Source organism: Diuraphis noxia, unplaced genomic scaffold, assembly GCF_037042655.1.
Source record: "Diuraphis noxia isolate RWA-SAM2 unplaced genomic scaffold, SU_Dnox_SAM2 contig0003, whole genome shotgun sequence".
NCBI classification, from domain to species: domain Eukaryota; kingdom Metazoa; phylum Arthropoda; class Insecta; order Hemiptera; family Aphididae; genus Diuraphis; species Diuraphis noxia.
In genome coordinates, this window is record NW_028301713.1 from 57,102,390 (window position 1) to 57,126,128 (window position 23,739).

General features: G+C 31.1%; 1 protein-coding gene across 1 annotated transcript in view; it reads left to right on the forward strand.

Moving 5' to 3' along the window:
• klar (klarsicht) overlaps positions 1-23,739 on the forward strand; it is a 138,069-nt gene that overhangs the window by 84,694 nt on the left and 29,636 nt on the right. Inside the window, exons 10-17 of the mRNA XM_089223454.1 lie at positions 21,141-21,374; positions 21,606-21,692; positions 21,757-21,854; positions 21,926-22,265; positions 22,343-22,528; positions 22,599-22,883; positions 22,982-23,461; positions 23,554-23,685. Of these exons, the coding sequence (XP_089079580.1) occupies positions 21,141-21,374; positions 21,606-21,692; positions 21,757-21,854; positions 21,926-22,265; positions 22,343-22,528; positions 22,599-22,883; positions 22,982-23,461; positions 23,554-23,685 (1,842 nt within the window). The remainder of the gene's footprint in view (positions 1-21,140; positions 21,375-21,605; positions 21,693-21,756; positions 21,855-21,925; positions 22,266-22,342; positions 22,529-22,598; positions 22,884-22,981; positions 23,462-23,553; positions 23,686-23,739) is intronic.

The window sequence follows — 23,739 nt, forward strand, 5'->3', positions numbered from 1 at the left end:
TAGGTACATATAAATAATTTTATTATTCAGTTATAGTAAACAATATTTTAAGGTTGGTTAATTAGTATTTTAGGATATGAGTGTAGCGAATGAATATATTATATTTAAAATGATATGTTTTTAAGCGACTTCCAATATTAAAATTTTCTCTGATATAAAAACGATTCTTGTTAGTACCTACTTTTTTGGTCAAATTGAATTTTAAAATTTCCACTATGTTCAGACTGTTAAGAAAGTAACAGGAAAAAAAGAGAAAAAAAAAATGTTAATTTTTAAGCAAAACCAATTTTTGGAAAAAATAAATTTTATAACCTAACCTTAAAAACTAACTGTAGTGTTTATGACACTTGAAATGTTTACTACATAAGTTATATTAGCATTTTTGAAAGATGGTAACATTTTCAAAAATTTTCGACTTCTTTGAGCTCTTTAATTTTTCACTCTAAGTAACATTTAATTAGGTACTGCTTGTATAAGCAATACATATTTTTTTTTAGACAAACTATTTATACACAAATTTCTGTTAGGTAAAAATTTTTGTGTAAATATAGTTCTATAAATAGGTACCCTATTTGCATATATGTTTATGATTTATCAACGGCTCATCACTATAATATAGTTATGGGCGTAATTGACAATCGAGCCATAATAACAAAACGTTTTTTGTTGTCTGTATTAAAAATTGTAGATTAGTATACATTTACTAACCGAGAATTTTCTAATTCATTTGCTTTTGACCATTATAATATACATGTATAATATAACCTCGAATTTATCGTTTCAATTTATAGTATATTGTTATATTGTTAACATTGGGAAGACTTTGCGACGCGCCTACTATACATATTTTTCAACGTTTTTGGTGTCCACGACAGTTTTTGTTCAAACGGTTTATCATTTGTTGTCGGGGAATTCGTTAGGTTATATTATAATATATACGACCGCATAATTTACATTTAATTAAACTGGTGGCTTGGTTGGTGGCGGAGGGGTTGTAAACGGCCGATAGAATCCCGTCGCGACGACGACCATTAAAAAGAACGGAGGAGCATATTATATAGTATTATTGTTAGAAAAGTCATTGGTTCTCAACTTTTAAAATACTGCTTTGCAATGAAGTAGTAGCATACGTACAAACGATAACAATAATATTAAAACTAATATAATTCGCCGGTTCAGTGCGTTATCACTTTATCAGTATAATATAATATCTATAATACGAATATTAATCACCATAATATGCACTTGAAACGATTAGAATCTATTCTATGTTATATTATCAATATTTTGATTTGTATATTCCATGCATTATATGCTAACATGAGTTGTTGATATTTAAAATTGTCTCTGTAATAATTCTTATTCCCTCCCCCTTTGACTTTTTTTGTCAAATAAAATATACGATAGAGCAATGAAAGTATATTTTATAATACTGTTTTATATAACAGTTATACGTGGTCTAAGAATAGTCAAAAATTAAGTTCTTTCTACCTTTTTAAAAAGCTGGTCACACCGTTGTTATGAAATTATTTTCTTTTAAAATTTGGTGTTTTATACATACCTAATAAGAATATATATTTAATCGAAGCTAAGAATAAATTATCGTTTAGCCATTTTGTGATGTGGACAATATTTTTAAGTATTTTGGCATATTTTTTTTAGTAGTTATAAATAACAGGAATATAAAAAGTTCTACTAGCTCTTGTACTTTATATAGATAATTTAAATTATTTTATTTGTAACGTAAATAATTAAACTTTAAATATAATTATGATAATAAATAGAGGTAGACCGTTTGATTTAGAAATTTGCGCAACTTAATATATAATTCTTATTATATTTTCTAGTAAAGTTCATGATATTTGTTTTTTATTCCTATTGCAATATAAATGGGATGGGGTCAACGTGTGGTCAATATTATATGTTTGATTTATTATTAGATGCCTATCGGGGAGAAAGTTTTGATATATCCAATGTATCTTAATCAAAATTTGTCTTTATATATAAAATACTATACAGTATTATTCACTTAACGCTTGAACTCGTCGAGGTATTGAAGTTTACTTTTCTCTCGATATACAGTGTACAGTGTAAATATCTATCTATCTACATGTGCAGAAGTAACGATATAGGTACAAAATATGTATTTAGTGAAACGCTATAAGACACTTGGCCTTAAAGGCAAAACTACACCTCCCCAACCTGTTTTCCTAAAATGTCTTCTAAGAGTCGTTCCGAAGTCGAAAACGACATTCTTAAGTTTCTTAATTTTGTATAGTATTTTTTCGTTCAAAACCGAAAAAGGAATTTGATGACGTGTGAAAGCGGAACCGACGTCGATAACTATCTTGTTATCATGAAGGTTGCATATTTATTTTTTATTTTTTTAAAATCATAATTATCGTATTTTTATTATAATATATTATGTTATGCGTTTTATGGTTATGTGTAAATCTAACATTCGTCACTATCGCACGATATCGTACTACACAACCTATAGAAACTACAGATATTATAAGCTAGTATTTTCCATTACCTAGGTTATTATTATTGTGTAGCAAGAAAAAACTCTGAGAAATATTTTATTTCATTTTAGATAATCGCGCGCACAGTCAGCACTCGAAATTAATGAATAATTTAAAAAATATATATTGTTATTATGCGTTCTAGATATTTGGCGAAATAAAATAATCAACGGGGCATGTCATTTTTACGGCTTGGAATAATACACTTTTTATAATATCATTTGAAATAATACAATAGTATAATAAAAAAATAATATACCGGATGCGATATCGTCGACCGACACGCGGTTGACCGTTGGTAATAATACCCATCGAGGTATAATATACGGAATTGAGATATAAATCTATGTGATGGAGACGCCCATCGCATATCGAGGGAACCCGTGCCGCTAAGGGGAGGTATTAATATATTATAGATATATAAGTATGTACATGAATACAGGTTAAATTGGTTTTTAATAACTGGGTACGCGACAAAAACTCTAGGTAATGTTCTGTGCTCACGAAACAATACAATCATATAAACTAAATACTTCAAATTTTAATACATAAATAAATTATATATACATATATATATATATATATATATATATATATATATAGTTGCGGAGAATTGTTAACTGTTGTAGAAATTATTGATAGCAGTGCGCTGCTGTAGGGTTGGCACATACATTGTCGTATACTGTACACACGTTACATCTGCGAAGTTCTCTCCAATCCTATACAATCTAAACAGAATTTATTGCAAGTTTTTAAAAAGTCTTAATCAAAGTATATAAGGAGTTTCAATGAACATAATAATTATACAATTTAATAATTTATCACAATTTATTAAAATTGTTTGCGAATATTCCTCAAGTACCAGGTACAACATATAATTCGTCTGCAATGGAATTATGCATAATATAAATAGAATTAACTAATAAATTAGAGTTACGTTGTCGTCGTATATACATAGACCTAGCTGAATTGCAGGTTAGAGCGTACGACATGTTAGAGCTTGTGTGATATTTTTTAGTCCTTTTCTATGGTATTTCCTGTCTTTCACGCAGACTATTAAAGTATTAAGTCTTACAAATTAGTAGATAAATTGGAATTTATGCTTAGATTTATTTATATTATATATTTTATACGTCATTTTATTACCAAATAATATGTCGTGTGTAAATAATTATTATAAACTAATATAAGTTTTTGTTTCATCCCACTTTAACATTACTATTAAGTAAATAATCTTTTTATGGTTGATTTTTATTTTCAATATCTACCTAGTGATACGCCATGCAACATAATATTGATAATATATATATTATAGTACTTATACATCAGCGATCAGTTATACTCACGTATGTGCATTGAACTTTTTTAATAATTATAATACCTAGTTCTAATTTGAAATCGGAAAGAAAAATGTAGGTATCATAAAATATCGTCACCGTGTCTAAATTTCTGCATCTATAGTCACAATACGCACCCTCTCAAAGATCAACTCATAAATTACGTATATAATCCGGTGGCTGATATACAATGTCACGAATAATGAAACGTCGTCTGCACATACATATAACATACAGAAGGATTTTTTTGACACATAGCATATAGCTCATGGTAGCTCCAGTTGGTCGTTGTAAAATAAAAATGTATTGTCATTTAAAAAAGTAAGAACTTAAAAATTATTACTTACGATAAACGTTTGTAAAAATAGAATTTTTTTCAAAAATTTTGTTTTAAGATGTTATCAAATTAAAAACTAATTTATGTAAAGAAATAAAATTTTTTCAAAAAGTTAAAACTTATAGAAATTATGAGTGACGTTTCAATGCATTTTTACCTTGTGTGTTAACACCGTTATATATACCGCCGAAAAGTGGCATCTCTGACAGACCGAAATTTAATATCACAGAGCCAATAATATTTACCGTAACAGCGCGGCTGACTTGACAATACCATCCCAGATCTCTGCCAGATATAACGATTTTACTTTTTTTTGCTGTCTGAAAACTGACTCACCGATCACCGTATAATATATGTATAATATTTAATTTCGCGGTCTACTGTGGCGGGCAATGGCATAATATATAATATATTCGTGACAAATAATTATAACTATATACTATTATACATATATACTGCAAATAATATATAAAGACGGCCGAGTTATTCATTTTAGGTACTTTTATGTATTTGACTGACGTTTATCTATGACGCTGATAAACCCGAATTTGTTTACAAAGTCAATTTCGATCATTGATTATTGACACCTAAAACCAATTCGTTTTTTTAGTCTGTTGACAGGGCCGTCCTTACAATTTGCGAGGCCCGGGGCAAAAACTCTTTTAGCGGGGCCCACAAAAAAAAATTCATACTCATTTACATTTTTGCAGGCACCCTTATTCAGTATGTAAAGTATTTTTACCAGTACCTCACATAACCATTTTGCACCAAACACAAGTATACATTATCTATGTTTAAATTGCTGTATATTTTTATAATAGATTGTTAACATTATTTATTATAGGTAACGACAGAAATAACAATAATTAAAAATTAACTTTTCTTGATTTGAGATCAGCAAATGTGCAAATAACATCATCCAAGTCCAATCCATCTACTATTTCACGTTCTATAGAATATATTATTGCTAAATTTTTAGTTTTCTCTTATCAACAGACTGTTGATATAATATTATATAGATATATAAATATATTATATATGTTTTTATAATATCGTGTTTCAGTCGTACGCAGCCGGACAGGTATGGGCACCTCTAATCGTAAAAACACGAAACTATAAAACTCGTTGGATCTATAGATCGGAAAGCGGTGGCCTTTATCACGACCGTTGTCGTGGAGACGCGCATTTCATTCGAAACGGTTTCCTCGACGTCGTGTATTATATACGAGATGATTTGATGGATATAAAATCGTATCGCCATTCGCCCGAGGTGCCATGTAAATGTTGTATATATAAGAACCTGCGGGTATATACGACGCGCTCGCATATTCCGTTATGTTATAACTTATAGCCTATAGGCTATTTGCTCGCGCGATTGGCGTCTTTCGTCGTTATATACAATATTATTATATATACTTGACGATGGCTGTCGCCAATCTCATTGCTATATAAAAGTGCACAAACGAAGACGCTTCCTTTGTATAAAACGCACGCACGTTGACTAGGCATAGTATGATATTATGTAGTAGTAGACTCCATTTATTCGTTGGACGGGCATCACGCACGCATGTTATAGGTATATACACGTGGGTTTGCCGCTATGCGAGTAATCCTGTAGTGGGAATACAAAGTATATCGTATACCTATAATAAGTACAAAGTGGACAACAATTCACATTATTCACGCTCACTGTAATTATATATATATATATATATATATGGGTGCAAATTAAAGTGGTCTTAAACTAACTTCATTATTAAGTAAATACGTGTCATGATTCAGGTCCAGATTGGCCATCGTTAGAAATTAAAGCATTAAGGCACTGCCTAGGGTCTCTGCGACAAAACTTAGTATGAGTAATCTATAACTGTGAATGAAAATATAAGGACATTGAGTATGTTTTGATTTTCCACTTTTAACTGTTTTTATTTTTTAATTAACGCTTTAAAAATTTGAGTCCCTACGTGTCCAAGCCCTTAGGTACATGCTATATCGATTGGTTTATTTTGATTGGATAAATTATTTTAGTTTTATAGCTTTTTTTATTTTTTTAATACAATTTGATCAGTGATCATGCAGTGACTATTACACTATAAAATATGTCTGAAAATTTGATGCAACGATGTTCTTAATAGTTAATACTTACATTATTAAATTATACCTGATAACTTGGTAGAAGGTAATTTTATATATATTTTACATATAATAGGTACCTACCTATTGCTTAGGTTAGTCAACGCTCGCCACGGAGAGAGCGTAACGAATGGAATTCGACTCTATGGCCGCGTCGGCTATTTATTTTTGCGCGCGGCCTCCGTTTGTACTTCGCCACTGCCATGAGCGTATATTGTATATATTATTGTTACAAATATAATACAGTAAATATACGATATACCTATACTATACGTATATACATGAACGTAAATAATTCAGTGATGGACCATGACTGGAGAAAAAAAATTGTATCAAATTTCGTATAATTTCTAGTCTCCTCTTTAAAAGAGGTTGTTGCGATGGCATGTGTAAATGGCATCAGCAATTTATAAAATTATGATCTATATATTATTATTATTATTATTATTATTATTATATGATCCACAGATATACGTATTTGTCATATTTTTATTGAGAAAAACACTGTACGTATTCAGATAATATATTTTTGGTTAGGATAAATGTTATATAAAATATTACTTCATTACTTCATATAAATTTAATGATTTAAAAAAAAAATTGTGACTGTCATCAAATTAATATTTTTGCAGTTAAATGAAGGCGAGCATGCTTAGTAAATCACCTGGTTGTAAAATAATAAAACGTCTCATATATATATATATAATTTATATGTACCTAACCATTGTAGGTATATGTTTTAAATTGTGTGATATTGATATATAATATGTTAATTAATTTAGTATATATACAATATCACAATTATATTTTTTTAAGTATTCTTTTGTATATATAGGTACCTATATCATATAGATATATTATATACATACTATATAGTGTGATCAGGTCACGTCTACGAATATATTCAAAGTTCATAAAACGTTCTAAATGTAAAAAAATGAAGCCGATATTATTATTTTTTCAAAGTCTATAGATTTTTGTAGTTCTGTATTTAAATTATAGACAGCTGCAGCATTATTACTTATTATAGTATACAAAGTTATAATTAAAAAATATTATATTGAAACTTATGTTTAGAACTTTTTTTTACATTTTTAGATGTTTCAATATGTATATATTTTACTTACAAATAAAGATCAAAGTAATATGCAAAAAAAATATTGTCTAGATTATACGAGATTTAACAATAATTAAGATTGCGAATTATATTTTATTTATTTTAAATTAACTATATAGGTATAATTGTTAATTATTACAAGACTAGACAACTTTTTACCAACGGCGACGCGTATATAGGTAATATGTAACATTCAATTCTTCTAATGTTTGTGAGGATTCTTCTTTAATTTTTTATGGTATTGAGATAAGGTATTTTTTAAAACGTCAAAAAATCTGACTGCTACAATATATTATAATAGTAATATTTCTAGTAAATTGCATAGACTATATGGATACACTTTCAAGATCAATTACAACCTTTTGTTTGATATTTTAGTTTAATGTACCTATATTTGTAAACGTCAAATTATGATATTTTTATGTAAAACAGTGAAATCTTCTCGAAGTGTGCAATTTCTAAGACACCGTTATCTCACGATGCTTAAAATAATTTATGTTGTTTGATATTTCGCGTACTCGCGTCTGTATTATAATATTACGGTCAGGTCAGTGATGGTTATTAGCTTACAAAATATTATAATATACCTACTATATTGTACAACTGATGGCTGGCCAGGTTTATCAACATATTATAACGACTTGATTAACGAGGTGTTGATCCGTTTAAGTAAAAGATTTTTGTATGAAATTATTTATATACATTTGAAATTAAAATAGTAAACACTTAATTAAAGTTAAGCAGTTCATAATATAAATTATATAGCGAAGTTGAGACTTCGTTGGGCATAGACGATCAGTGTGGATTCCGATTACGCACAACTGGTTTGTTTTGATAGATGGTACTTTTCCTAAATGAACAGCGCTATGGATGACTTCATATTGATCATGTTAAGACTAGCTGTGATTCAATATTCGTTTTTATAGTTTTTTCTAACAAACATCGTGTACCTAATTCTGCTCTAGAAATTGCGTAAATGGTTAGTAGGTATAGGTACCTATTCGTTATATAAAATATTAAACGCAAAAAAAATGAATTAGATAGGTACACAAACAAATATTAAATAGATATATGCATATTCTGTATATCACTAACAATAATATTGTTAATACCCGGGTTATTGGCCTCGTTAATGTCGTTAAGTATATAGCTGACGACTTAGAATTATAAACATAATATACATTTTAACTGAAACTGAGCAATTATATTGTGATGTATTTATGCCTCGAGTGAAATTGTGTGGTTCGTGGACCTATAGATAATAGCTTGGACGTATATATATAGATCATATTTCGTTGGCTTTATATATGGAAATACAAAATATCTTGTTCTTACTCATTATATTATACAGTTTCGAACTTGTATAGTATCGCAAAACGTATATTTTCTGCGCGATATCCTCGAGTTATATTATACGTTATACAATGTAGATTATATGATTAATTAAATTATATAATACGACAGCCGTGTCAAAAAATTTCACGATGATCTCTGTATTTGTTGGGGTATATTTTTGAAACAAGCGTAGGTTGACAAAACAGACGCTGTGAATTTTGCATAGTAACTAAAGCGACAGTGTATATATAAATATGCATATTATATTCATTGTATATATTTTTATACTAGTCATAGCCACAAAATGTACACAAAAAAGAGAAATTTTCTGTAAAGATCGTCGCCATTGAAGTAATTATCGTAAAAAAAGAAAACATTAAAGTTTTTATTTAAATCTTTAATAGTATAGTCGTGTAAAATACGTAAATAAGTCTTGTAGGTACCTACTTTGCAAGGCTATTGTTTTATATTCCCTATATTTGACGTTTAATCGTATTATTAATACAACTCAACTAGGTACTCAAAAATCTATATGGATTATAAGTAGCTTTAGAATTCAAATTTGAAGAGATTCAAACCACGAATACTTCATAATAATAATGCGATTGATAAATTAGTCCTCAAGGAGTGATCGGTTCTCTACAAACATACGTTTAGTTATATATTCATCACAGACATATACCGATCAATTATTATGATTGGCTTAAAACGATTTCACACTTGTTTCACTTGTCGTCATAGTTATTATATATAAAATATTTAATTGGTAAATCAATAATTGTTATGTTTAAATATTAACTGTCCAAGTTGTGAATTTAGCCGTCATCAGTTTATATTTTATCGTTCATTACAAATCGGAAGACGTCAGAAATTATAGTTTCATTAACGTACTGCTTGCTCCTTGCTCAGTGATTCAAGAAATTTAATATATAGCTTCACTCTCAGTACTTTTAATTTTTTTGAAAATGTTTGTTTCTAATCTTACAATCCTACACATAGATTATCTAATATTATGTTCTGTTGTGTACAATTTTCCGTTATTATTTAAAATTAGGTCAAAGTTACAATGAAACAGTCCAGTAAACGGTGTGCCGGTGTATAATAATAGTTTTTAATTAAGTGTTGCATTCTATTATTTTGAAACTAGTTAAAGTATAATTGACTGTTGTCGTGAATGAAGTTGTGATGTCGATATAGTGCAAAATAAAATAGAATCACTAAAATAAATAAAATTATAATACAAATTACTGCTCGTATTTTTTGGTAAAACGATGTCATAAACAATTATTTTATACATATTTGGTAAAAAGTAAATAAAAACTATTTAAGGTGCAACATTTTTAGCTTATTATTCATAGCAACGTTTGTTGTGGACTATACCTATATATGAGCTTTACGACTATACGTTTAATATATATTAATACTATACCTACCTAAGTACCTATATATATATAATATCATAATCAATACATTCTCATTACCTTGCAAAAAATATATAATAACTTGGAAATCACTTGTTAAAATTTCGAAATCAATACATCAAAATTTCAAAGAAAAAAAAATTATGTGCTTACGATGCCCATTTATGAATATGCTTTTATTTGATTTTTTTTAAATTTTTGCTATAGATGGTATATTATACTATAGTATACTCACTCATCATTCCTAAACATCTTATAAACATTGGTCGACATTTAAATCTAAAATTTATAAAAGAGAATACAAATTATGTGTATGGCGAGCGTAAAAATCACCTCGTATGGTCCTTAGGAAAAAAAACCGCGCTGTGGTGACTGCAATTGGTGGTTACACAATGATTCTGTACAATCAGAAACCACGGTATATATATAAATATATTCCTAATACATAATAACCCAGGTATTTCCAACATTTCGTGCCGCAATAACGATTTAATTCAGAGACTTATTATTTTATAAAAGCCCGCGCGTACGACGGCCGCGTGGGAGTTGAGGTCGTATTTCTGCTGCAGCGCGGTCTGAAAACTAAAATATTGTCCGCTCGCCGCTTGTTATTATTATGTCACTCTTGGTGGACTATATTATAAGTGACACGCAATATCGCATAATAATAATAATAATAACGATAACGCTACTAATAATACAGTGTTGCGTACAGCTTCACGGCGGCGGCTCTCTTATTATAGTTATATAGCTGTATATGTTGTCGTCATCGTCATCTCGCGACGGTTTTTAATTTCGTTCGCTGAGCCCGCCCGACGTCGATTTGGCAACACGGGAGACGCGTACGGAAATAGACAAATAGTACAATATAGTTGTTGGGGTCGTCGTGACGTCGTCATCGGCTGCTAAGCACTTTTGAATTATTTTAATATATATAATATAATATATCGTATATTATAGTATCATTATTAATCAATTTAAATCCGTTCGTTTCTGAGCCGATACCGCCGCTCACACCGAATCCTTAAATTGTTCTATTGTAGCGGAATTATATACGCATACTACTCTATGCAGTAGTATAGTATGCACTACGTACCTATTTATTGATAATGTTGATGAGTTGATTGAAATTCGTCCATCAACCCTGCAATATTGGAAAAATATATAAATTCTGATAAGCCGCGATAACTGCAAGGATTTTAAATCTGATACCTACAGACGATTATTTGTAAGGTAATCGGCATATGCGCGTGCAGACTTTCTTCGCAAGGAAGAGGGCCCTAATTAAAAACGTCTGAACCAATACCAATAAAGATTCTTGTACTAACGGCTACTATAGTATATGTATATATAGTTCAATTTTAAATTGTAAATTTTTTAAAATACCTATTTATTTAATTAAATATGCAAATATAAAAATAATCTAGTATAGTATAGATATCAGATATCTATGCATTTATTAAAGAATAAGCCAGTGGTCGCTTGGGGGGATAACCCCTCCCCAACCCATCTTGGGCACTCATATGGTAGTTGGTAGATGGTCTTTATACCATCTAGCTCATGATGCACTGCAGTAGGTACCATAACTTCAATATGAAAACATTCGATTCGTGAAAATCATTATGAATTATATATAGGTAGTTCAAGATACGATGACAATCGAAAGGTGAGAAGCAAAGACACACAATACTACAATAGTGTATTATGTTATGGACTAGCCGTGTTTGCGCGTACATGACGTCCGTGAAGTTACAAGTGCCTATAAATGCATTAAAAAATCACCTTTGTATATATATCGCTCAACCCTGCTCTGCACTACACGTATTTATAGTTGCACGTGAAATATTATAATAACGCAACAACGGCAACGACGGCATCAATGATAATGATAACAATAAAAACAGTTGGTTCAATGTACTCGATTCTTTGAGCGCGGCGTATGCGTGAGAGAAAGAGATGAGAGAGGAGTTAGCGTACGAAAAGGTTAAGTCATTGCAAACCGGACACGTTCTTCACGCGACCACCATAATTCGGCGATATCGTTTTTTGTTCTCCGTGAGGTTCTCTATTATCATTTTAACATTTATATATATTTAGGTAGATTAATACTTATGTAGGCATACTACATCTAAATCGAATTTACTGCAGAACGCTCCGAAACGAACATTTTTTCGTTCGACATATTTTTATTTATTTTTTACGAACCGTATAGGATAATAATATAATTGACGTCTACGGTATATTATATGATGCGAGTTTCCGCTCGGCCGCTTGCGTGTGTATATTTACCATATGGTGCGCGTCCGCGACGATACACGTCCCACGCTCATCGAACTACGCGTATCGCACGATGCGGTGGTACATAGATACATATTACATTTAGAATTTAGATACATGTACAGGATGATCTTTGAAGCGCTCACGCCATTATCACACTTTGTAAATGACTATGCTTTCATTCAAATTCTGGTTTTTGGAATTTTCTAATACTTAAATCTAAAAACTCTTAATCGTCGTGAGTATGATGGGTTATACCTTGTAAATTCGGAAAACATAAATTTTATCTATAAAAACCAATCTAAACATGTTTATCGATAAAATGCAGGTCCTAAACTTATATTATCCTTACATAACACAATATTAATATTATTCCTAAAAATTTATTAAGTATTTTGTTAAGTATAAAATCAAAATTTGAATATGGAATTTACGCTTAAAAATCACCCCATATATTATTTTACGTTGTATTTACACTTCTTTCATATATATTTAGATAATTCTTTTTGGACTTATACTGTATGGTATATACTTATAGCTCAGTCGGTGTGTATACATGCCTATCAGGCTGTAGGTCCGACGAAAAAAAATATTTAAGACGTTTTGTTTACACGTGCATCTGCAGTGAAACGCGGGTAAACCTCGACGATAATATCTGGCGGCGTTCGTGTCACGACCCCTTTAAAATAATCATGTATTATATATGTTTATACACACATCTGCCCACGGTAAGACCGTTTTTGATTTTTTAAATCGTGCGTGTTCATATTTTAAACAGAAAGATTGACAAAACGCCATTTCGTGGGTCGTAAAAGTGTACATAAATTCTACGTTATTTTTAATAAAAAATAATCCACACTACCTATTTATATATTATTTATTATTATGTCACTATTGGCGTCATATGTTTCATTTGCATTTGTAGATTTATATGTATATTGTGCATAATGTAGACTTATATGTCATTATTTGCCAATGTATATAATATGTATCATTAAATTAACCGCTGCTGCAGTATAATTATATATACATCGCGTGCACGTAATTGCAAGGGACCTTACATATGTATATAGGACAAGTGTAATACGGGTTTTCCTTCATATTTAGCGGAATTAAGATCTTTATTTCTTTCACGCCAAAAATTTAGAACCGTTAACGTCTACCGGATATTTAACGTTTTAGAGTGGGTACCTAAAATTTCCGTTTAAGTAACCTACGTTTTAGCCGATGTGATAATATAATAATATATAATTACAAGCAATGGTTTACAATACTACAGCATAATAATGTAAAATGTTATAATTAAAGAAAAATTTAGGTACACATATTATTGTCGTCAAATGTTGACTTTGCATTGCAAGGTATATGAACTATAATACACTTGTATGAATTATCTCGCTCGTTAAACGGACGAAAATCTCACGTATATTTAATAACTATAATAATATCCGATAAATATACCTATATATTATATATATCACGGTATGTCTGCATGCAGTTATTTGAGAAAAAAAATGTTCTAACTGAATAAAAAAAACCAATAACGGGTCAGTGAAATAAAAATATAAGAAATTAGAATCCAAGACTTAAAAAAAACCCATTAAGATAAAATCGATATAGACTCAGTGAAGGTGCACATATTATATGCTACCTAGTGTATACGTTAAACATTTTAACACATTTTTATGGGTTTAGAAAAAAAATATGCTCATTTTATGTTGTTTATACTTTATATTTAATATACAAAACGCCGATAAGGCGTGCAGTGAGAGAGTGCATTTAAATTTGTTCAGATCCTATATAGGTCGTGGTGTTGATCGGGTAAACTTATAAGTTAAAAGTGTTATAACACTTATAAGTTATAACTCATAACCAAAACATAAACGGGGTTTGTCTGCAACCAGCCAGTAACATTATATTATGCGCGTGCGCCGCACTTGTGTGTGTGTGTGTGTGTGTGTGTGTGTGTAGGCTCATAAAACGGCGTGTGGTCTTTGTTCGTGTATTGTATTTTGTATTGCACCAGAGGGCTTGTAAGTATACACTATCTAAACTAACCAAGCCATAGTTCATATATTTATGTCTGTCTACTTATATATTAAGCCTTGGATGAAAGAATATTATATACAGTGCAGTTGATTCTTAGAAAACGTAAAAACTACAAAAATCACAATTTGTGTATGTTTTTACGTTTTCTTTACGCTTTCGTTTACATATTAATATTAAACATTATTATAATATATATATATATATATATGGCTGCGGGGTCGTCGTCACCTGCACTCGACCTCCTCTTCTTCCGCACGTTCGGTTGCATTGTCCGGGGTCGTGTGCGTGTGTGCCCATCAATACACGACAGTACACCGAAAAGCATATTAGGATAATTATATATATATGGCACTACGCGTATATATTATGATTGTCGAAACACCTATCCTTATAAGTGGATTTAGAGAATTTAGGCAGAAGAGTCGCCACCGTAAATTTCTAATCTTAGTTAGGTGTATGAGGACGCAAAAGCGGTATTATCCTAAGGGCTTTTATAGAAATACTGATTTCTTAGGCGGTATACCTAACTGCCAAAGCGACGTTGAGCGAGATATTAAAGATGGTTCGTTAAAAAAAGAAATGTCTGAATCGTGAATTTGTAAATATATGGTATATTATGTAATCGACATAATGTGGATAGTATAGGTAAACTTTGTGAAAAATATATTTTAAAATACCATTTATATGAGGTTCCTGTTTCAAATACTGTTCACAATGAAACTTCAAGGGTGGGAGGGCCCATTCGGCCTCGCCTTGCTATAAATACGCTTTGAAATGACCTACCACGCCGCACTATTACAATAATATTATAATATCATATTATATTCTAGGCGCGTTTCGTAAATAACCTTTATAAACGCCGCCTGCAGCGAACCACCTGCCCCGAAGTATCCAAATGATTCACTACATGGGTACTTCGTATACACTATACATATATAATATATTATTATTATTTTTAGGCCTACTATATGATTCATAAAATGTAGAGACATATAATTGTGTCTGACCATCGCTCACTAATCCCGTTTAATCCTTATATGATATGAAGATCCTCATCGTGATATTGTTCGACTATTTTATGAATGTATGATAATTGATAACGATCGCTCACGTATTATAATATACGAAATAATAATCATGTATTTATTTTAATTATAACTCTTAATATATATACTAAATGTTTGATTTTTTTCAATAATTTATTAATACTAATTTTTTTTCTAGTTTCTCGAATATTTGAGAGAGATTTCCGTATCTCTAATATTTTAAGTAAGAAGTCTAAAATGAATCGAAAGTAAGACTCTAGCGCGTTCATATACTACTGAACACCACTATGGTAGTTAATACCGTAGTCCATTGCTAATAATATAATCATATATTACATATGATACGTGTACCTAATTATAAAAAAATATTAGCTTGATCTAGCCTAACCACCATTAACCTGTTGTGTGGTGATTACTATAATGAGCTAGGACTCTTCGCGAGAGCACGGAGCAGTAACGCAGTGTGGGTAATCTAAATATTGATCATATAAATATATATATGCAGCTAGGTGCCTAGTGCAGTAGTGCCTATATTGCCTACTACGCTTAAAATCATTGCAACCGGGATTTAAGTATATCGGTACGCTTTGGCTGCTTTTGAATTCGTAATAATAATAATTAAATGTTTTATACGAATGATTCATAATTAAAATGTTTAGAGTCGAAACTATTTGTGGAAAAGCTCATACTTTAACATAATATCAAATAATTAGATAAAAAATAAATTATGATAATTTTTCGTGGAGAGTTAATAGCTCAATTATCAATTATTAATGTTAAATTTCAACAGTATACGTATGTCGCGTATATGTATATTGCATATAGGAATATCGTAAAATTTTAATCTCCAGTGCAACGTATTCACTTGACCCATAAATAGGACACAATACTTTGTTAATAATAATAATATATTACCATCAAAACAAGAATAGGTTCGCGATAAATAATATTATTACTCACTCATGTTTCATCTATATCGTCTTGTGTGCGATGATCGCACTGCGATCGCATATATAAACCGTATCAAAGTAACCTAATCTAACCTAACCATCGACCGCAGTATCTCGTCATCAGAGACAAAGCACGTAAATCGTTTTAAAAATAACTGTTAATATTATACCTATTCTACACTTAGCAGCAGCAGATGAAACTCATGCTGGTTGTTTACCGGCATAATTTTTTCTTCGATTTTCATGCAAAGGAAAAATGATTGTCTTGGTCATAATATTTTTGTCGAGATGTTCGTCGGGACTGATGTAGTCTGCTGCAAAAGTCGCTTATTATTTATGTTATTTAATTCTATGTAGTATAATAATAATGCCTTAATAGTCGCGTGCCGAAAACCATTTACGCACGTTACATTTTTAATACGTTTACATTTTTACGTTTCCTATATCTAATCGTGGCTGTGGCCATATATGTTATTTCCTATGGAAACGTACAACAGTAGGTATAATTATAACGCACACATACATGCTATGTATAATATATGGTCGTTTTCAAGAGCAAATTAAAAAATAGAAACAAGTGCGTATTCAAAAAACATTTTTAATATGACACGTGTGACGATCTTTCGTAGGCGCCGCAGCATATTATAGTGTTACCGCAGCATCCAAATTTCTGTGACCGACTAAATAGTCACATAAATATGTATACGGGGTGATAACTGATGGCCACACTAATTTTCAACTATATTTATTAAAGTTATCAGTTGGTATTGTTGTACAAGGTAAATTTGTTCTCACTTACCCATCTCTATAGGTATGCATATTTTTTTTCTTGAGTACATCCCATATAGGTACTTTTATTAAGTTCAGATGAGTCACAAACGATATACTTTTTTAATCATTTAAATTTGTATATTTCAAATATTGAATAAATAGTTTTTGTTTATCAATTATCATTTGTCAGTTTCGATGAGTGAAGTATGCCATCGAATCATAGGCGCAAATAGGGGAGGGGGAGCTTAGGGGATATTAGCACCTTCAGTTTTAAGATTAGCACACTCAAATAATGTTCGTACTTATGTATCAAAAACTTTTTCTTATAAGATAAAAAAACTAAAATGACAAAATGCATAGCTTAAGCACGCTTAGTTTTTATTTAAACCTGTGCCTATTATATGCATCGAAAGTTATAGTCGTATACATTTAAACAATAAATTCTCAAATTATAGGTATAAGGCATAGGCTTGCAACACTAAACTATTTCATTAAAATGTTTTATATTTATATTATGTACTTCAAAAATCCTTTTAAGCATAATGGTTTATAATGGTTAAAATATTTTGAATGAAAAACCACTAACAAAAAAAAAATAATAATAATAGATTTATTCGCCTTTAAAACAAAAATTGTGTCAACTACAGTTATAAACAAAACACCCTATATTGTATATAAGTCGCAGTCGTCGTTTAGGCTTGCCAGCACGACTAACTAACACGTGTTTTGGAAATTTATATCGATTAATGCCCGACGAACCTAGGACATATAGCAGGAAATGACAACGGCTGTCGCGTTAATTGCGTCCAATTGGGAAGGGGAGGGTAATGCCTACTATTTTTCCACGCCGTGCACCCTCTGCGTTATAATGAATGGTATATAACTGCCCGGGCACGAAAGCGAATTATTATGCTGAGGTATAACTTTATTTTTTTAAATTGAACACGGAAATTATACGATCATTTCTGCGCCTAATGCATATAAATATAGAATATTAATATTATCTGGCTCGCGTGTTTATTTCGAAGTTTTCGGCGGTAAAATAAAATAAAAACTCGTTCGGTGAACCTTATAATAATATTATAGGTAGGACTTCAGTGTTCAGGTACCTATGGCGGCGCTTTCTACCCATTCCATGGGTACGCGCGACACATCCACAACAGCATATATACCGCGCGTGATCAATTAACAAATATTTAATGTACGTCGGTCATCGTTGAGTTGTCGATAATGTTATATTACTATGCTAAATCACTAAGTCTTTCGATTACACATCTACGCTGTTCAACCACGGCGGAAATAATATGGCGACGAAAACAATAATTTTCACCTTATAAGGACTAGAAATAAATCAGCCTCCGGCGTATTCGGCACTTGTGTTCACACGTGCCGTGTCGGAATATTATCGTTTTAAAATTTAAATAGGTACGTATTATGGTGCTACCGCTGTGTGCAAACGTTTCGACTTAAACGTTTTGTGATTAATCGCACTTCAGATAATACGCACGACGATTCGTGTGAGTTTACACGGGAATAAATTATGTATACTCATCACGTGAATTGACCGTAAACGGCTCTATAGGAGGTTTTTATCGAGTCGTTTGGAGATATTAATAAAATGAGAGACCTTGGACCGGAACTACACTTATTAGCGTATAGTAGATAATTTAACACGTTCTCATATATTTGGATTGTAGACAATCGTTGGACTGTGAATGATTTTTTAAGAGAAAAAAAAGTATTACTGTCAATAATTTAGACTAGGACTGATAATAATAATAATAATAACATAAACATAATATCTGTTATACAAGGTAAACAATATTATGTATTCATACAATTAATAACATTTATTCATCATTTGCACATTGTACTTGAGCAGTTATCATAATATACAATACATTCAAGTAGGTAAATTATAAAGTTGAATCTCGTGATATTATATTTATTGATAAGAAATACATAATATATCTGTTATACATTAATATTATTTTTTAAGATAATAATTATTGTTATTGCACTGGATATTATACTGTTTGCAAAACTATTTAATTATCTAAGCCTAAATACCTAAAATTATAATAATATTATCAAGAATATTCGTCTGAAATATTAACATGGTAATTCATAATAGTCATAACTGTCAACAAAATTATACATCGCACCGGAAAGCCCATAAAGTCATATAAAACAATATAACGTGATAGTCGTGTTAACGGATGTCTACCGTAATACTTTTTTGTAACGTTGAATAACTGTGCTAATTCTTCAGTATACTGTCGCACATGCAGCTGCAAATTACATTATTACATTAAATTACTATATGGTTACACTCTGACAGTTCGATGATGACGACAATAATAATATATTATGTATAATATACAACAACAACACTGCTGTAACGGCGGTCGTAGAACTCGTCGTTCGGACCATGACCACCAGAGAAAATAGTCGGAGTTTATTTTTTGTTGTCATTTCCTTTCCGATGGCGTCCGCCGAACGCATTCTGTCGAGTTTTGTGTTTTTAAAAAAACACGCACGCACGCACGCACACATGTTTATATTATAATATATATATAAATGTATAACACATTTATCGCGTTTAACGAAATATCCTTTCCCTATAGTTGGGCCACGTGATGATGATGTCGGCGGCAATGATGCAGTGCAGTCTACGTGCGGCGTGAAAGGCACGCTGGATTTAAATATATCTGGGCCATCTCTCCTTGTATATACTATATTCCACCGCGTTTTGTATCATATTTATGACTTACTGGTTCAGTGGTGCTCAAAATGTTGGCCACGATTTAAAACTAAAGTGTAATATGTAATATTGTAGTTTAAAAACAATAAATCTATCATATTATAATAACATGTAATACCGATGAAAGTAACAACCAATACCACAATCCCATAAGTGTTATCTAAGAATATATATTTATTTTAGAATTTGAAGGACATCTTATAATTCTAAAGCAGAATTTTTTTTTTTTAACAGCTAGTATATAGGTACGTGAGTTCCACGAAACTCATTAAAACCTTTTTAACATCAAAACAATATTTTATGTTTACATTAAATGGAATCGGTTGAAATATATGTATAGGAACAGACAATATAGTTTTATTATAATATTCATAGTATACGTTCTTATAAAATATAATATACTGCACTATGATATTAATTAAATTTAGACATCATTAAAACTTGTTTTTCAAGCGGGTCTTTAAAACAATGGAAATGGTTATGAAAATATATTATGTATATATATATATATATATATATATATATATAATATATATATATATATAAGTCTATACTGGAAATACGACAGCTTAATATTAATATAGTGTCTTATTGCTGACAAAGATATTATTTAAATTGGTTAATTGGTAGACCACAAAATATGACATTGAATGATAAAGAAGAATTTTAAAAATTACCTAATATTGTTAAACTGCAGGATATTCATTGAAATATTTTTTGAACGATATAAAATTATACAAAGGCATAAGGGTTTTAAAATTTTTTAAACAAATATAGTATTGATATAAGTGGAAACTACTATTATAGGCAATGTTATGTTTAAACAAAAATAAATTGATTCTATAATTTAACATGTAGCATAATAATATTATAGATATAAGCAAAACTACTGAAATCGTGTTGTAAAATGTCCACCTGCGCATAATATGATTAAGTTTCGTATTTTATATCTGTGTATAGGTATGCAGTTATTAAAATAATATTATCTGATTTAAGTCGTATATACTGATATTATGTACTTATATATAATTATATTTCTGTTTTCTGTTGTCTAATAATATGTTCTGTTTTATTTTAGTCTATCCACAGTGACATTGAATCAAAAGGCAAGTGCATCCGGTTGGTGCTTAAATACTGCAAGTTGCTAGCTGACGAACATCATCAACCTACGACTCCTCTAGAGTTGGTGCAAACCGTGCCGCTACTCACCAAAAAAGCAAAGAATTTCGAACACCGCTGGCAGCTATTGTATATAAGATCGTTAGAGTGGATCTGCTTCATTGAAAGTCTGACCGTGAAAAAATGTCGAAAGGTATGTCGGACTAACTATCTAGATTCTAGACTTTAGAATGATGACCGAAGAGTTATATAATACCTAGTATATATACACTTATAGAAATTCGGAGTAATCCGTCCTAACAAAGTTAATTAATGTAACGTTACATACTCGTACGGACGTACGTAATATAGGATTTACGTCGTTTGCTGTTACCATATATATTATATTATTTAAAAAAAACATGCACATGTATTTTTATTGCAGGACAGCAATAGTTCTTCGGATTGCGATGAAGAACCGGTTCATAAATGTCCACGGTTAGTCGATCATAACTTGTCAAATTCTTCAGACGTAAGTGACCATACTGTACAATTTGTTTTTCTAAGATATAAATTTAAGCCGATTAAATATTTAGGGTGAACAAGTTAACACTGAAATGGAAACAAAGACTTCACCATCACCAGTGCTCCAATCTGAACGAATGTCATTCGACGATACGGCTAATTTTCACAGGTAAATATAAAATAATAAAATGTTGATCACATCAAATTAAGTACTTAAGTTAAAAGTTACATTTTGCATAGGTCGGATAGAAAGGGCCCAAACTTGGCAACTTTTTACTACAGACATTTAGATACGGATTCGGAACAAGAGTCCCAAATGAAGTCTATTGTGGAAGCTGAAGTAAAAACGTCGGAATCATCGGAAGAAGAAGAATGGACATACAGTGCTAACACGAAGAAAGAAGTTGAGAAACCAGAAATGCCCGTGTCTTTGGCAGAACGAGCCAACATAGAAGAAATTAAAGCTCTGGTTGAAAACGTCAATTGGTCAGTTTCCAAGAATAAACATTATGAAAAACTTTGGATGTCTGGCTGTGGTGTGAAAAGAAGAATTTTCCGACATGAAACGGCTAATCCAGAAGTAATATACTAATTTTTTTATCTATAATTTATCAAACATATGTATTATTGAAGTTTCATGTAACTTTATTTTTCTAGAACGAAGATTTCATCGGCGATAGTTGTGATGCTAGTGGTGAATACACTACAGAAGACGACGATCAGCATTTAAACTCAGATAATTATTCACATTCTTCGCGGTCGTGTGATATAACCGTAGTTCAAACTCAGGAATTGGATTTTTCTTCAAGCCCAGGAAATATAAACGATTGCAGTTCTCCAAAGGTAACTAGCCGGATACTATAATGTAATTGTATGATTATTATTTTAATAAAATCTTGATTTACATTTGCAGGTTGAATTGAGATCGAAAACAAATACTGGAAATACATTGAGACCGGTCAGCATGTCTGGTCTTCCCCAAAGCAGTCCTAAGGCTAGACTTCTGACCGAGTCTTGTCAGTTGTCCGTTTCTGAATCGGCCCTCAATCATATTTCTCATGAACAAGTGTGTGTAAACGGTAGAGACTCATCCACCATCGAGGAATCCACTGCAACTCAAACGCAAGACTGTTGTGGATCTTATAACACCAATTCACTGAGGCGACGTAAACTTAAACACAGAAGAAAGAGCACTGTGGTAAGCAACAGCTGATAAAATATAATATTAACCTATACATCATAATGCATCAAAATTCAAAACCAATTGTATTAATTCATTTATTTTTATGAGTCTAGGATAGAAAAAGTAAAAGTGGGTCAGCTGATAGCCTGTCATCTATTGTTAATTCTGTTACCTACAACGAAATGATCACTTCTGGATCGTTTTCCGGCTCTTTGTGTGGCATTACTCATAATGAGTCTCAACGAGTGGATTCGGAAACTGAAGAAGAAGTTACAAAAGATTCAAAACGACCGGCAGTACGTAAGCGTCCGATGAAAATGCCGGTGTTCCGTTTAGGTGAATTCGGTGCCGTCACTCCAAGAGAAAAACGTTTTCCATTGACCGCTCAATTGCCGTCTGGTACAACCACAGACTTTAGTTCGTTTTCTGAACAGGCTTGGGATAGCTATCAGGAAAAATACTTAAGCGAGCCTTACAGCGAGGACCCACCGGACCCGGAATCGGTCAGACGACTATTGGACTTTGGTGACGATTACAGAAAATGCTTTGATAGTCAGTCTGACTGCGCTTCAAGTATCGGTAGACCAAGTTTAGTGAGTACTTACGATTACTTTATTATTTTTATCAATAAAAATATATACAAGTGTTGTATAGAGCTTTATAATTTATTATTATATTATTTCAGCTTGACGATGAAGCTTTTGAACATGATTCGTCAGATTCCGTTCGTAAACTTATCCTTAGGAGTCGATTACAATTGAATCAGCTTTCTATGCTTGTGACTTCTCCGAATTCAAACCTTACAGTTACAGAAATTGTAAGTGGATGATAACTCTAAACTTATATTATTTTTACTTCATAATTTACTTAA